The sequence below is a fragment of the Natator depressus genome, chromosome 1 (assembly GCF_965152275.1).
Source record: "Natator depressus isolate rNatDep1 chromosome 1, rNatDep2.hap1, whole genome shotgun sequence".
Classification (NCBI taxonomy): Eukaryota; Metazoa; Chordata; order Testudines; family Cheloniidae; genus Natator; species Natator depressus.
In genome coordinates, this window is record NC_134234.1 from 2,834,934 (window position 1) to 2,849,362 (window position 14,429).

Below are 14,429 nucleotides of genomic sequence, written 5' to 3' on the forward strand. Positions count from 1 at the left end.
GGAGCTATTCAGATTGGAGGCAGTAGAGAAAGAAAAAGAACGTAGGAGAATTTTGGAGCTAAAGTCGGCAGAGGCTGCCAGAGAGGAGGCTGAACACAGAAGGGCTACAGAACTAAAACAACAAGAAATTGAGGAGAAAGAGGGAGAATAGAAACACCAGTTGGACTTGCTGGAAAAGCAGAACCAGAACCTTCCCCCTCCACTGATTCCGACCTATCCAAAAATCCACAAATGGTAACAGCTGTGTCCTGCATTCAATGAGGCAGGGGATATTGCTGAATTCTTCACTAACTTTGATATCCTGTGTGTGATTCATAAGGTTCTTGATGACCAGAAGGTGGCCACTTTAATTACAAAGTTAACTGGAAAGCTCTGGATATATTCAATAAAATGCCAATTGAGGATGCTTCAGATTATTGTAAATTTAAAAAAAAATGGTTTTGAAGCAATTTTGGATGACCTCTGAAGTGTATAGAGTGAAATTTAGGAGTCTTAAGAGGGGTGCTGGTATGAGTAATGTGGAATATGTAAACAAAATGAAAGATTTGATGGGAAAGTGGGTAGGGCGCTAAAGTGTTACAAGCTTTGAAGGAATGTTTGACCTTGTTGCTCAGGAGCATTTCCTAACCATATGTAAAGATGATGTAAAACAGTGTCCATAGAAGAAAAAGATGAAAACTGTGGAAGAGGTTGGTGATTTTGAGCAGACACAGGCATCTAATGAAGGGGTTTACACTTGGCAGGGTTCCGTTTTACCCCATTCTTCCAATCCCTGACCAAAATCTATTTTTAAAACAGAAGCGTCCAGCTGGTGCTGTCATTGCAATCCCACTGATCACCTGAGGAATAAATGCCCTGTGCTGGGAGAAAGTAGAGAGCAGGAGGCCCATGTAAATGCTGAGACCCTGAGCACAGAAGCCCCTCTGGCACCTGATACTTATCATACTGTAAAATTAACCTTTGCACCCCCAGGTATGAAGCACATCAAGGCTGTCAGCATCAAGGCAGGGAGCACCTTGGATGGGAAGACAGGGGCAGAAATTCCTGTGGTTGGCTGAGTATAATGCAAGAAGGTGACATACTACAAGGACAGATGGCAGAGCTTTCCTTCGTCATAGGTTATAAAATCCTTGTGCCTTTGGCTAAAGTGCACATAAAAACTGAGGTTTTGGAAGCTGCATTATCAGGGTCTAGACAATAACCCTGTTGAAATGCTGATTGGGAATGATTTCTTCCATGTAGCTCAGGCTGTTAAAGTGTCCACCTGCAACAAGAAGGAGCATTTTTCTGGAACCCCAGAGGGAAAGGGGAATGTCCCAGGAACTGCTGAAGGAAGGAGAACAAGTGTCCTTGATTCCTCTGCAGCAGGAGGAGGCTGCATGCTTCCGGGGTGGGGGTGGCTGAGACCAGCTCCTGCCTGGTGGCTGAAGGCAGTGTCTGCTCAGGAAGGGAGGAGATTATATTGCCTGTCAGGGAGAGAAATGTCCAGGTTGCCGCTAAACAAGGGCCAAGCCCAGTGCTAGCGAGCTTAGGAAGATGTGTCCAGGAGGGGAGCCCAGAGAAGGGTGATGGAATCGTAGAAACCCCTGAGGAGGTGGGTGAGAATTCCTTTAAACTCTGCAGCGGGAGGCAACACCTCAACAGGAAAAGGGGGGGGGGTGTAGTGCCGGCCGGTGAGACAACTGTCCAGGCCGTTAGTGAGAAGCCCTTTGGAGCTGAGCACATGACCTGTTCTACCCTAGAGATCACAGGGGTATACATCTTAGGGAGGAGAGCACAAGGACTTTCGTTAGAATATAGATATTCAGGTCTGTCTGTAAAGGCCTAGACTCTAAGAATGTAGGTGTATTCTTAACACTTGGCTAGTTCTAGAGGTATAAAGGAAAGAATCAAAATCACTGTGTGCCGGTGTAAGGGCCTTCTCTCCCTGTGACCGTCTGAGGCCCTGTGCTTAGGCTAAGGCCTTTGGCTAAGCAGCAGAGGCAGCCATAAGCTGGGAAGTGACCGGTCACCTCCGCACATTGCAAACTAGTCACATTGAAAGAAGGTGCTATTGGGCTGTTAGGATACAATCCTGTCCTGATAACGCCTATTGCCTCCAGAGAAAGGGAAGTGCCTAGAAGATGTAAAAGGAAACTTAGTTTGATAGCATCCTGTCTGGCAAGAACTCACTTATCAATAGCTGGGATGTGAAATCCTCACTTCTGTATTGTTTTGTGATTATAGTTCCCACTTTGCTATTGTTTGTCTGTATAATCTCTGTCTGGTTCTGTGATTGTTTCTGTCTGCTGTATAATTAATTTTGCTGGGTGTAAACTAATTAAGCTGGTGGGATATAATTGGGTACATAATCATGTTACAATATGTTAGGATTGGTTAGTTAAATTTTAGGAACATGGTTGGTTAAGGTATAGCTAAGCAGAACTCAAGTTTTACTATATAGTCTGCAGTCAATCAGGAAGTAGGGGGGTGGGGGTGGGCATGCGGGTGGGGGAAATGGGAACAGGGAATGGGGGTAAGGAAGTTGGAATCATGTTTTGCTAAAGGGGGAAATGGGAACAGGGAATGGGAGTGGGGAAATTGGAATCATGTTTTGCTAAGGGCAGGAATGGGAACAGGGACACAGGTGTAAGGCTCTGTGGTGTCAGAGCCGGGAAGGAGGATAATAAGGAAGGAAACTGGAATCATGTTTGCTGGAAGTTCACCCCAATAAACATTGAATTGTTTGCACCTTTGGACTTCGGGTATTGTTGCTCTCTGTTCAAGCGAGAAGGACCAGGGAAGTAAGTGGGTGAAGGAATAAGCCCCCTAACAACTTTCCTTTGCTAGGTGTTTTCAAGATCCTTCAATTAAAGATGCTGCACAGTATGATGATAGTTACTGATGAGAATTACTCGTTTCTGATACCGTAGTGACTGCCCCATGTGTCTGCAGAAGGTGTTCGTGTCTCCCCTCAGTCATCTTTCTCCAGATCTATCTGTCTACTATCTACCTATCTGTCCTGGCTATTTCAGTGTATGAGACCCTATGGAGACCTAGGTATTATCCCGAGTTTTTTTACTTATCATCCATAATTTTTAAAAATACACAAATGCACAGAGCAGCCAATTCCTCTCTGGGTCAGCGGAGAGCCCAGGAGTTCTCATCTCCCCTTGGGAAGGTCATGTAATTAGTGTTTATTCCCAAAGCTCTATAATTAGTGCAGACAAGCTTCTCCCCAGCCTGTTTACATTCAGATTATTTGCAAGAGGCTGAGTGAACCTCACTGGGATTGCAGAAAGCTATATTACAAACGGTGCATACCCTTGTGTTGGCTCTCGGCATGGGATGCTGCTGCATATGCTGGGGTAAGAATAGTGTGAGACACGGCTAGCTGAAGGGAATTCCCAGAGAAGACACTTCCATCTCAGGATTCACAGGTACCCATCTCTTGCTGCTCACCAAACAGAGTGCAACATGGGCATGATGGAATCGAGAATGGGTGGGATGGGACCAAGAATAAGTCTATGGCCCTTTCGGCTCTGCACACCCATTAAATAGAATCATAGAATATTAGGGTTTGAAGAGACCTCAGGAGGTCATCTGGTCCAACCCCCTGCACAAAGCAGGACGAACACGAACTGAATCTTCCCAGCCAGAGCTTTGTCAAGCTGGCCCTTATAAACCTCTAAGGATGGAGATTCCACCACCTCCCTAGGGAACCCATTCCAATGTTTCACCACCCACCACAGAAGGGATGTGGACAAACTGCAGAGAGTCCAGTTCAGGCAATGAAAATAGTTAGGTGGCTGGAGCACATGGGTTACGAGGAAAGGCTGAGGGAACTGGAGTTATTTAGTCTGCATAAGAGAAGAGTCAAGGGGGGTTTGATAGCAGCCTTCAACTGCATGAAGGGGGGTTCCAAAGAGGATGGAGCTTGGCTGTTCTCAGTGGTGGCAGATGACAGAACAAGGAGCAATGGTCTCAAGTTGAAATGCGGGAGGTCTAGATTGGATATTAGGAAACACTATTTCACTAGGAGGGTGGTGAAGCACTGGAATGGGTTCCCTAGGGAGGTGGTGGAATCTCTTTCCTTAGAGGTTTTTAAGGCCCGGCTTGACAAAGCACTGGATGGGATGATTTAGTTGGGGTTCGTCCTGCTTTGAGCAGGGGGTTGGACTAGATGACCTCCTGAGGTCCCTTCCAACCCCAATCTTCTATGATTCACCTTTTTTTGGGGGGGGGGGGCGGGGTCTGTTGCTGCCTGACTGCATAATTTTGGTACCAAATGAGATGTGTGTTAATCGGTCACTTTGTAACTCTGGTGGTCATAACTCTAGCATTCTACTGTAGATGCTGTTTAATGTCCTCATTGATTGCTAATGGCCTGGAAATGCCAAAAAAAATAAAAATATTTTTTCTGCAATATTATCAAATTTCCTTTGTCTCCAGAGAATTTGGCCTATAACTTTTCCATTATTTCTTTGTTTTTAAAATACTTAATAACTTCCTGATATCTTTAACATCCCTTATCATTTTCATAAAGTGCAATTTGTATTGCTTGCGATCTGTATCCTCCCCCCACCCCCCCGTTTATTGTACATTGCTTGCCTCCTCCCTGCAGTTGATGCCTTCACTTTGCCACTGGGTCGGATTTTTAGCGAAAGTTGTCCACATCCTTGATTTATCTTTGCTTTGTAGCTATGTAATAAAGTCTTCTTAAGGAACTCCCAAGTTTCATTCCCATTTTCCTCCCCATCAGTTTTGCTGATAATTTGCCTCAGCTTTGAGGAAGGAGCCCTTTGAAGCACTATCTGTACATATTATCGGTTGGGAGCTGTTCTCTGTTTGTCCATTTCAACACAATCAGTTTCACAGTTTATTTTCCTCTCCTCTATCATATGCCCCCTTCTTTCTCTTTACTCTAAATAGCGACAGGGTTTTCAGTCTCTCTGCATATGGCAGCCTCCCTCATTCTCCTAGCCTGTCTCAGGTGTGGTCTACACTGGGGGGGATCGATCTAAGTTACGCAACTTCAGCTATGTGAATAGCGTAGCTGAAGTCGATTTACTTAGATCTACTTATTGCAGTGTCTTCACTGCACTAAGTCTACAGCTGACGCTCTCCCGTCGACTCCACCTGCGCCTCTCGCCCTGGTCGAGTATCAGAGTCGATGGGAGAGCACTCAGCAGTCGATTTATCGTGTCTAGATGCGATAAACCGACCCCCACTGGATCGATCACTGCCCTTCAATCCAGTGGGTAATGTAGACAAACCATCAGAAACCCCCTTTCTCTCTGCTATACCCTTTATAGAGACTAGGCAATCAAAACTGAGCACATATCCAGAGTAGGTTATTTTCCATCCCATTCCTTAGGCATTGTCTTTGTTTTGGCCACTGCTTCGAAAGAGCAGGTGTTTCAGTTGAGCTGACAGGTCTTCTCCCTGAGGTTTGTTCTAGTTGGGATGTTTGCCCCCAGCCCATGTCTTGGCAAAGCTTTGATTTTTTTCCATTGTCAGTTTTTGAGCTACCAGGTGAATGGGGACCTCCCTACAGCATGAACTCTCTATCCTGGGTTTCACTGAATTAAGGAACAATGAGGGATAACCACTATCCACCCTCATGTTTCCTGTTGGTGTCTATTAAGGTTTCCCACACCAAAACAAATAGGAATTATTGACACATGGAGCACCACCAAATATGGAATTGGCATGAGTAGGGTCAGGGGTTCACAATTCATTTCTCTGAATTATGGAAATGTCATTTTTCAGTGTCTAATGAGTGACCAATCTGCTTCACCCATGAGAAATGTCTCCGCTAGTGCATGTAGTGTCTCATATTAACATTGTCTCTCCACCCAGGCATTTGTACGGCAACCATCACACTAGACCCTGGGCACATACAGGAAGTCAGGGGAACGTACGGTACATGCAAGAGACACCGTGCTACCTCAGAGTTCGACACCTTTTCCCCTACTCCATGTCAGATTCCAACACAACTGACTTCACCAACCCCTCCACCTTCATCCTGCTGGGAATTCCTGGCCTGGAGATGGCCCATGTCTGGATTTCCATCCCCTTCTGTGCGATCTATGCCATAGCTATTTTGGGGAACTTCACCATCCTGTTCATTGTGAAGATAGAGCCGAGTCTCCATGGGCCCATGTACTATTTCCTCTGCATGCTGGCTGTCACCGACCTGGCCCTGTCTACATCCACTGTGCCCAAAATGCTGAGCATCTTCTGGTTGAATTCCAGGGAGATCGATTTCAATGCCTGCCTCACCCAGCTGTACTTCATTCACTACTTCTCAGCGATGACGTCTGGGATCCTCGTAGCCATGGCTCTGGATCGCTACGTGGCCATCTGCCATCCCCTGAGACATTCCACCATCCTGACAAACACGGCGGTGGCCAAGGTGGGCCTGGCCGTGGTACTACGCAGCAGCATACTCGTACTACCCAATCCCTTCCTGGCGAGGCGGTGCCCGTATCACAGAACCAACATCATCCCCCATACCTACTGTGAGCATATATCCATGGTGAAGTTGGCCTGTGCTGACATCCGCGTCAATAATTACTATGGCTTCTCTCTGATTTTCCTCATCACTGGTGTGGATGTGTTTTTGATTGCCCTGTCCTACACACAGATTCTCAGGGCCATCTTCAGCCTCCCCACAAAGGATGCCTGGGTGAAGACTTTTTGGACCTGCAGCTCCCACCTGTTTGCCACCTTAGCTTTTTACATCCCAGCTCTTTTCTTCATCCTGACGCACCGGTTTGCCCAGAATGTGCCCCTGCATTTCCATGTTCTCATGGCCAACATGTACCTCCTGGTGCCCCCCATGCTAAACCCCATTATCTATGGTTTGAAGACCAAACAGATAAGAAACAGGCTGCTCTGGCTCTTTCCTCATAAAGGACCTAAAGTTTTCTCCTGGTTATCTGGCTCTAAAACCAACCTCAATGCAGAGCTGTCTGGGGACATGGTGCTGAGCCCTCTTTCCTGAATCACCTACTGGACAGTCAGATAGACATTAAATCCTTCCCCGACCCTACTGTGCTGTGTCAGCCTGACAAACTGGGGAATCGGTCTGTGTGCAACTCGTTAACTCATAGGTTGCCACATTTCTAATTGCTGGTCACTGGATTCCAAAGCCCCACCCCTTGCTCCACCTGTTCTCTCACTTCTCACCCCTTCCTCTGCTTCTTCATCCTAAGGCCCCACCCCCGTTTATGAATCCTCTCCAGCCCTCCATTCCCTCCCAGTGAGAGAGGGATACCCCAAGTTCCTGGGACGGAGGGCTCAGCTGTTCCACAGTCCTGCTTGCACCCCGGGGATCCCATCCCAGGAGTTCTGTCCTTGGGCTAGTCCCAGAAAACACAGGGACATTCAAAAGAACCCCTGTATGGGCAGGTTGTTCAATCATAGAATCATAGAATATCAGGGTTGGAAGGGACCTCAGGAGGCCATCTAGTCCAACCCCCTGCTCAAAGCAGGACCAATCCCCAAACAAATCATCCCAGCCAGGGCTTTGTCAAGCCTGACCTTAAAAACTTCCAAGGAAGGAGATTCTACCACCTCCCTAGGTAACGCATTCCAGTGTTTCACCACCCTCCTAGTGAAAAAGTTTTTCCTAATATCCAACCTAAACCTCCCCCACTGCAACTTGAGACCATTACTCCTTGTCCTGTCCTCTTCTACCACTGAGAAGAGTCTAGAACCATCCTTTCTGGAACCACCTCTCAGGTAGTTGAAAGCAGCTATCAAATCTCCCCTCATTCTTCTCTTCCGTAGACTAAACATTCCCAGTTCCCTCAGCCTCTCCTCATAAGTCATGTGTTCCAGACCCCTAATCATTTTTGTTGCCCTTCGCTGGACTCTCTCCAATTTATCCACATCCTTCTTGTAGTGTGGGGCCCAAAACTGGACACAGTACTCCAGATGAGGCCTCACCAATGTCGAATAGAGGGGAACGATCACGTCCCTCGATCTGCTCACTATGCCCCTACTTATACATCCCAAAATGCCATTGGCCTTCTTGGCAACAAGGGCACACTGCTGACTCATATCCAGCTTCTCAGACACTGTAACCCCTAGGTCCTTTTCCGCAGAACTGCTGCCTAGCCATTCGGTCCCTAGTCTGTAGCGGTGCATTGGGTTCTTCCATCCTAAGTGCAGGACCCTGCACTTATCCTTATTGAACCTCGTCAGGTTTCTTTTGGCCCAATCCTCCAATTTGTCTAGGTCCCTCTGTATCCTATCCCTGCCCTCCAGCGTATCTACCACTCCTCCCAGTTTAGTATCATCTGCAAATTTGCTGAGAGTGCAATCCACACCATCCTCCAGATCATTTATGAAGATATTGAACAAAACCGGCCCCAGGACCGACCCTTGGGGCACTCCACTTGACACCGGCTGCCAACTAGACATGGAGCCATTGATCACTACCTGTTGAGCCCGACAATCTAGCCAACTTTCTACCCACCTTATAGTGCATTCATCCAGCCCATACTTCTTTAACTTGCTGACAAGAATACTGTGGGAGACCGTGTCAAAAGCTTTGCTAAAGTCAAGAAACAATACATCCACTGCTTTCCCTTCATCCACAGAATCAGTAATCTCATCATAGAAGGTGATTAGATTAGTCAGGCATGACCTACCCTTGGTGAATCCATGCTGACTGTTCCTGATCACTTTCCTCTCGTGTAAGTGCTTCAGGATTGATTCCTTGAGGACCTACTCCATGATTTTTCCGGGGACTGAGGTGAGGCTGGCCTGTTCAAAGCCAATTGGACTGGCTGGTGATGCTTGGAGGAAACAGTCAAGTTCAAAGATGTCCACCTCTCACTTTTCAAGAACTCTTTCCTCCTTTCTTTGTACTGGGAGCAGGCTCCCTGTGACAAAACAGATTTTTATCTGCTCTTCCCATCCTCAAGTGGCTCTAGTGTTCAAGCTGCTTGCCCTGCTCTAACCCAGGCAACGCGCCTTACTTAGGTGGCTAGCAGCTGTTGAACCGTGAGGGGGCGAGAACAGGGTGTGATGCTGTATGACTGAATACGACCATTTTTATCATGGTTGCTACCACGGTTATGTAATGGCAACAAAGGTTGTACAATGTACATCCTGTCAGGTGTCAATGAGAAAGTTATGATTTGCTAAGTATGATTCTCCTGTGTATAAGCACGTATCATCCTTGTGTCTAATGTTATTCAAATTGGTGATGTCCTGGAATGGGCTTTGTTTGGGACAGTAATATTCCAAACACAGGGCAGAGAATATAAAAGGACCCCCGAGACATCTCTGTATTGTCTTCATTTCTCTGCACTGGATTTCTAACAAGGAAGCTCTGAACAAGGACTAATAACCCCCACTCTGCTTTGGTTATTTCTAGAGAGACTTTTGCAAGCTAGCAGTTTATTCCATCACTGCTGTGATGCTGATCTCTGAACCATGAAAAACCACTGGGATGTATCTAATCTATTAACCATTTATAACTCTTCTTGTTTTCTTTTATTATCAAATCTTTAGTTTTTAGTTGCTACTGGGATGGCAGAATTGGTCTTATTGGGTAAGATCTGAGTTACAGATTGACCTGCATAAGTGGCTGGTCTCTTTGGATGAGAAGGACTCGCTATGTGGTGAAATTGGTTTTCACTGACTGCTCCTCATGGAGTCCAGTGTCCGAGTGGTGAGCCAAGGGCTGGGATGTGTCTAGTTAACCAGTGCGGTGAGACAGAAGTTTATGTCTGTTACTGTCTTGGTTTAATGTAATCATAGAATAACCACCAGCCTCTTTCTCAGCAGTTTGTCCTGAGTTTGGCATCCTCAGCCGTGTCCCACTGAAGCACGGTCACACATGGACAGAATTTACTGTTGATGGGTTCTACACACAGTATTGCTCACTACTCCCAGAGGTATCCCCCTTTTACAAATGGGGAAACTGAGGCAGCAGAAAGGAAAATGTCTGGAGCCAGGAAACGAGCCCAGAGTCCCCAGCTGCCAATCCCTTGTTCAGCGTCTCAGACCTGGCTCGTGTGGTCCATGCTGAAGCACAGATTCATGGTGCTGTCTCTCCACTGGGTTCTCTAGTGCGGGGACCTCCCCTGATTTCAGTGGGGCTGCTCCCACTGACACCAGCTGAGGATTTGGCCCAAGACTACCAAAAAGCCCTACTCAGGGCTGCAGAGTCACACACTCCCCTGATGTGGCTCCTTTCAGCCCATCGTTGTCCTGGGTGCTCTGTCGTTCCAGATAAGGTGCCGTGTAAATTGCCGGCTAGTGGTAGCTGTGTGATTTATCTCCCTCCGTGTGAGCTACCGCAGCCACCCCGGCCTCTGCCCAGCATCCCGCCTTCCCAGCTAATGCAGGGACTGATCCCTCCACCTCTCTCAGCTGTTTTCCTCCTAGCTTCAAAGCTGATCCCTTGCCCTGACCCCGAGGCCTGGCTCAGGGCAAAGGGCTCCCAGCCCATCCCTATTGCTGGGACCCTGCCAGCTACAGGCCCCCCACCAAAAGGAACAAAACATAGAATCATAGAATATCAGGGTTGGAAGGGACCTCAGGAGGTCATCTAGTCCAACCCCCCTGCTCCAAGCAGGAACAATCCCCAACTAAATCATCCCAGTCAGGGCTTTATCAAGCCAGGCCTTCAAAATCTCTCAGGATGGAGATTCCACCACCTCCCTAGGGAACCCATTCCAGTGCTTCACCACCCTCCTAGTGAAATAGTGTTTCCTAATATCCAGCTTAGACCTCCCCCACTTCAACTTGAGACTATCGCTGAAAGCTGAGGAAATGAGCCACACAATGGTCTCTGCCCTCAGGACTTTGCTGCTGATCTTTCAGGCCCACATGCTGAATGATGCACAATCTCGGTTGCCTGCCTCTCAGCCCTGCTCCAAACGCACAGCTGATTTTATATGGTTTCTTGCCTTCCCTCTATGCTCCAGACTGGCCTGTCTGCTGCATCCTCCCTGCAGGGTCCTTGCCAGGCTGCAGCAGGTCCCACCCTAGCCCCGGGGCAGAGGGAGCCCAGGCTGGGGAGGAGGAAGGTGGAGATGATCCAGCAAGTGGATGGGGTTGGAGAGGATGGGAGCAAGTAACAGGGGTGGGGCTTTGGGGGAAGATGTTGAGAATGGAGTGGGGCCTTGGGGAATAGGTGGGACAGGGAAAGGGCCTTGTGGAAAGAGGTGAGGCAGGGGACAGGGCCTTGGGGAATAGGCAGGTCTGGGCGTGGGGCCTCAGAGATCCAGTTAAAAGCAATTAGAAAGGTGGCAATCCTATGGGAGAATGAGTTGTACACAAAAAGATTACTCAGTTTGTCATGCTGACACAGCACGGTAAGGCCAGGAAAGGATTTAATGTCACTTTGACTGTCCAGTAAGTGATTCAGGGAAGGGGGCCCAGCACCGTGTCACCAGCCAGCTCTTCACAGAACTCAGTCTGAGAGCCAGAGCACCAAGAGAAAACGTTAGGCCCCTTTATGAGTAAAGAGCTGGAGCAGCCTGTCCCGGATCTGTTTCGTCCTCACCCCATAGATGATGGGGTTTAACACGGGGGGCAGCAAGAGGTACATATTGCCAATGAGAACGTGGAAATGGAGGGGCACATTTTGGGCAAATCTGTGCATGAGGGACATGAAGAGACCTGGGATGTAAAAGGCTAAAATGACAAAAATGTGGGAGCCACAGGTCCCCAAAGTCTTGAGCCGCGCATCTTTTGTGGGGAGGCTGAAGATGACCCTGAGGATCTGGGTATAGGACACAGCAATAAAAATCCCATCCAGACCCATCACACAGAGTCTCACAAAGAGGCCATAGTAACTACTAACACGGGTGTCGGCGCAGGCCAGGCTCACCACAGCTATGTGTGCGCAGTACGGCTGGGGGATGACGTTGGTTCTGCAATATGGCCACTGCCTCGCTAGGATGGGAAAGGGCAGTACGACTACGCCGCAGCGCAGCACCACGGCCAGGCCGATCTTGGCCACCAGGGGGTTTGTCAGGATGGTGGAATGTCTCAGGGGATGGCAGATGGCCACATAGCGATCCAGAGCCATGGCTACGAGGATCCCAGACTGCATCATAGAGAAGACAAGAACGAAGTACATCTGGGTGAGGCAGGCACTGAAATCGATCTCCCTGGAATTGAACCAGAAGATGCTCAGCATTTTGGGCACGGTGGACGTATACAGGACCAGGTCGGTGACAGCCAGCATGCAAAGGAAATAGTACATGGGCTCATGGAGGCTCGTTTCAGTCTTCACAATAAAGAGGATGGAAATGTTCCCCAAGATGGCTGGGATGTACATGGTGCAGAAGGGGATGGAGATCCAGACATGGGCCGCCTCCAGGCCAGGAATGCCCAGCAGGATGAAGGTGGAGGGGTTGCTGAAGTGGGTTGTGTTGGAATTTGACATGGAGTAGGGGAGAAGGTGTCCAACTCTGAGGCAGAACGGTGTCTCTTGCTTGTAGCATATGTTCCCCTGAGTTCCTGTATGTGCCCAGGGTCTAGGGTGATGGTCTCAGTACAAATACCTGGATGAAGAGATAATATGGATATGAGACACTACTTGCACTACTGGAGCCTGTTCTTATGGGGGAAGCAGATTATTCCCTCTTCACACACTGAAAATGACATTGTCATTATTCAGAGAAATGAATTATGAAGAATTGACCCTACTAATGCCAATTCAATATTTTATGGTGCTCCCTGCTCAATAATTCCTACACATCATGGTGTGGGAAACCTTCGTAGGCACCAGGAGGAAACACAAGTGTGGATAATAGTTATCCATCATTGTTCCTTCGGCTTTTTCTACACTACCATGTTTTTTCGCAAATGAGCAGCTTTTGTCAAAGAAACAGTGGGGGTGTACACAATTTCAGTGATGGAACTCCTCAGCCCTGGTCTACACTAGGAGTTGAGGTCGAATTTAGCAGCATTAAATAGATTTAACCCTGCACCCGTCCACATGATGAAGCCCTTTTTTTCGAATTAAAGGGCTCTTAAAATCGATTTCCTTACTCCATGACCGACAGGGGATTAGCACTGAAATCGGCATTGCCAGGTTGATTTTGGACGCAATTAGATGGTATTGGCCTCCGGGAGCTATCCCAGAGTGCTCTATTGTGACTGCTCTGGAAAGCACTCTCAACTCAGATGCACTGGCCAGGTAGACAGGAAAAGGCCCACAAACTTTTGAATTTCCATTGACTGTTTGCATGGTTAACTGCAGCTTGCCACGCTGGCCAGAGCTCATCAGCAGAGGTGATCATAAAAGCATAGAATATTAGGGTTGGAAGGGATCTCAGGAGGTCATCTAGTCCAACCCCCTGCTCAAAGCAGGACCAATCCCCAACTAAATCATCCCAGCCAGGATGGATCAAGCCTGACCTTCAAAACTTTGTCAAGCCTGATCTTCAAAACTTCTAAGGAAGGAGATTCCACCACCTCCCAAGAAAACATATTCAAGTGTTTCACCACCCTCCTAGTGAAAAAGGTTTTCCTAATATCCAAGCTAAACCTTCCCCACTGCAACTTGAGACCATTACTCCTTGTTCTGTCATCAGCTACCACTGAGAACAGTCTAGATCCATCCTCTTTGGAACCCCCTTTCAGGTAGTTGAAAGCAGCTATCAAATCCCCCCTCATTCTTCTCTTCCGTAGACTAAACATTCCCAGTTCCCTCAGCCTCTCCTCAGAAGTCATGTGTTCCAGTCCCCTAATCATTTTTGTTGCCCTCCGCTGGACTCTTTCCCATTTTTCCACCTCCTTCTTGTAGTGTGGGGCCCAAAACTGGACACAGGACTCCAGATGAGGCCTCACCAATGTTGAATAGAGGGGAACGATCACGTCTCTCGATCTGCTGGCAATGCCCCTACATATACATTCCAAAATGCCATTGGCCTTCTTGGCAACAAGGGCACACTGTTGACTCATATCCAGCTTCTCGTCCACTGTAACCCCTCAGTCCTTTTCTGCAGAACTGCTGCCTAGCCATTCGATCCCTAGTCTGTAGCGGTGCATGGGATTCTTCCGTCCTAAGTGCAGGACTCTGCACTTGTCCTTGTTGAACCTCATCAGATTTCTTTTGGCCCAATCCTCTAATTTGTCTAGGGCCCTCTGTATCCTATCCCTACCCTCCAGCGTATCTACCTCTCCTCCCGGTTTAGTGTCATCTGCAAACTTGCTGAGGGTGAAATCCACACCATCCTCCAGATCATTTATGAAGATATTGAACAAAACCGGCCCCAGGACCGACACTTGGGGCACTCCGCTTGATACCGGCTGCCAACTAGACATGGAGCCATTGATCACTACTCGTTGAGCCCGGCAATCTAGCCAACTTTCTATCCACCTTATAGTCCATTCATCCAGCCCATACTTCTTTCATTTGTTGGCAAGAATACTGTGGGAGACCGCATCAAAAGCTTTGCTAAATTCAA

The 14,429-nt window shown here is 47.9% G+C and overlaps 1 protein-coding gene and 1 pseudogene across 1 annotated transcript; one reads left to right on the top strand and one right to left on the bottom strand.

Annotated features, from left to right (window-relative positions):
• Nucleotides 1–5,959: 5,959 nt before the first annotated feature.
• LOC141980967 (olfactory receptor 52E4-like) lies at nucleotides 5,960–6,988 on the top strand. The gene has a single exon (XM_074942765.1). The coding sequence runs from the start codon at nucleotides 5,960–5,962 to the stop codon at nucleotides 6,986–6,988; it is 1,029 nt and encodes a 342-aa protein (XP_074798866.1).
• Nucleotides 6,989–11,370: 4,382 nt separating this feature from the next.
• LOC141998449 (olfactory receptor 52E4-like) lies at nucleotides 11,371–12,535 on the bottom strand (annotated as a pseudogene).
• Between the last annotated feature and the right edge of the window lie 1,894 nt (nucleotides 12,536–14,429).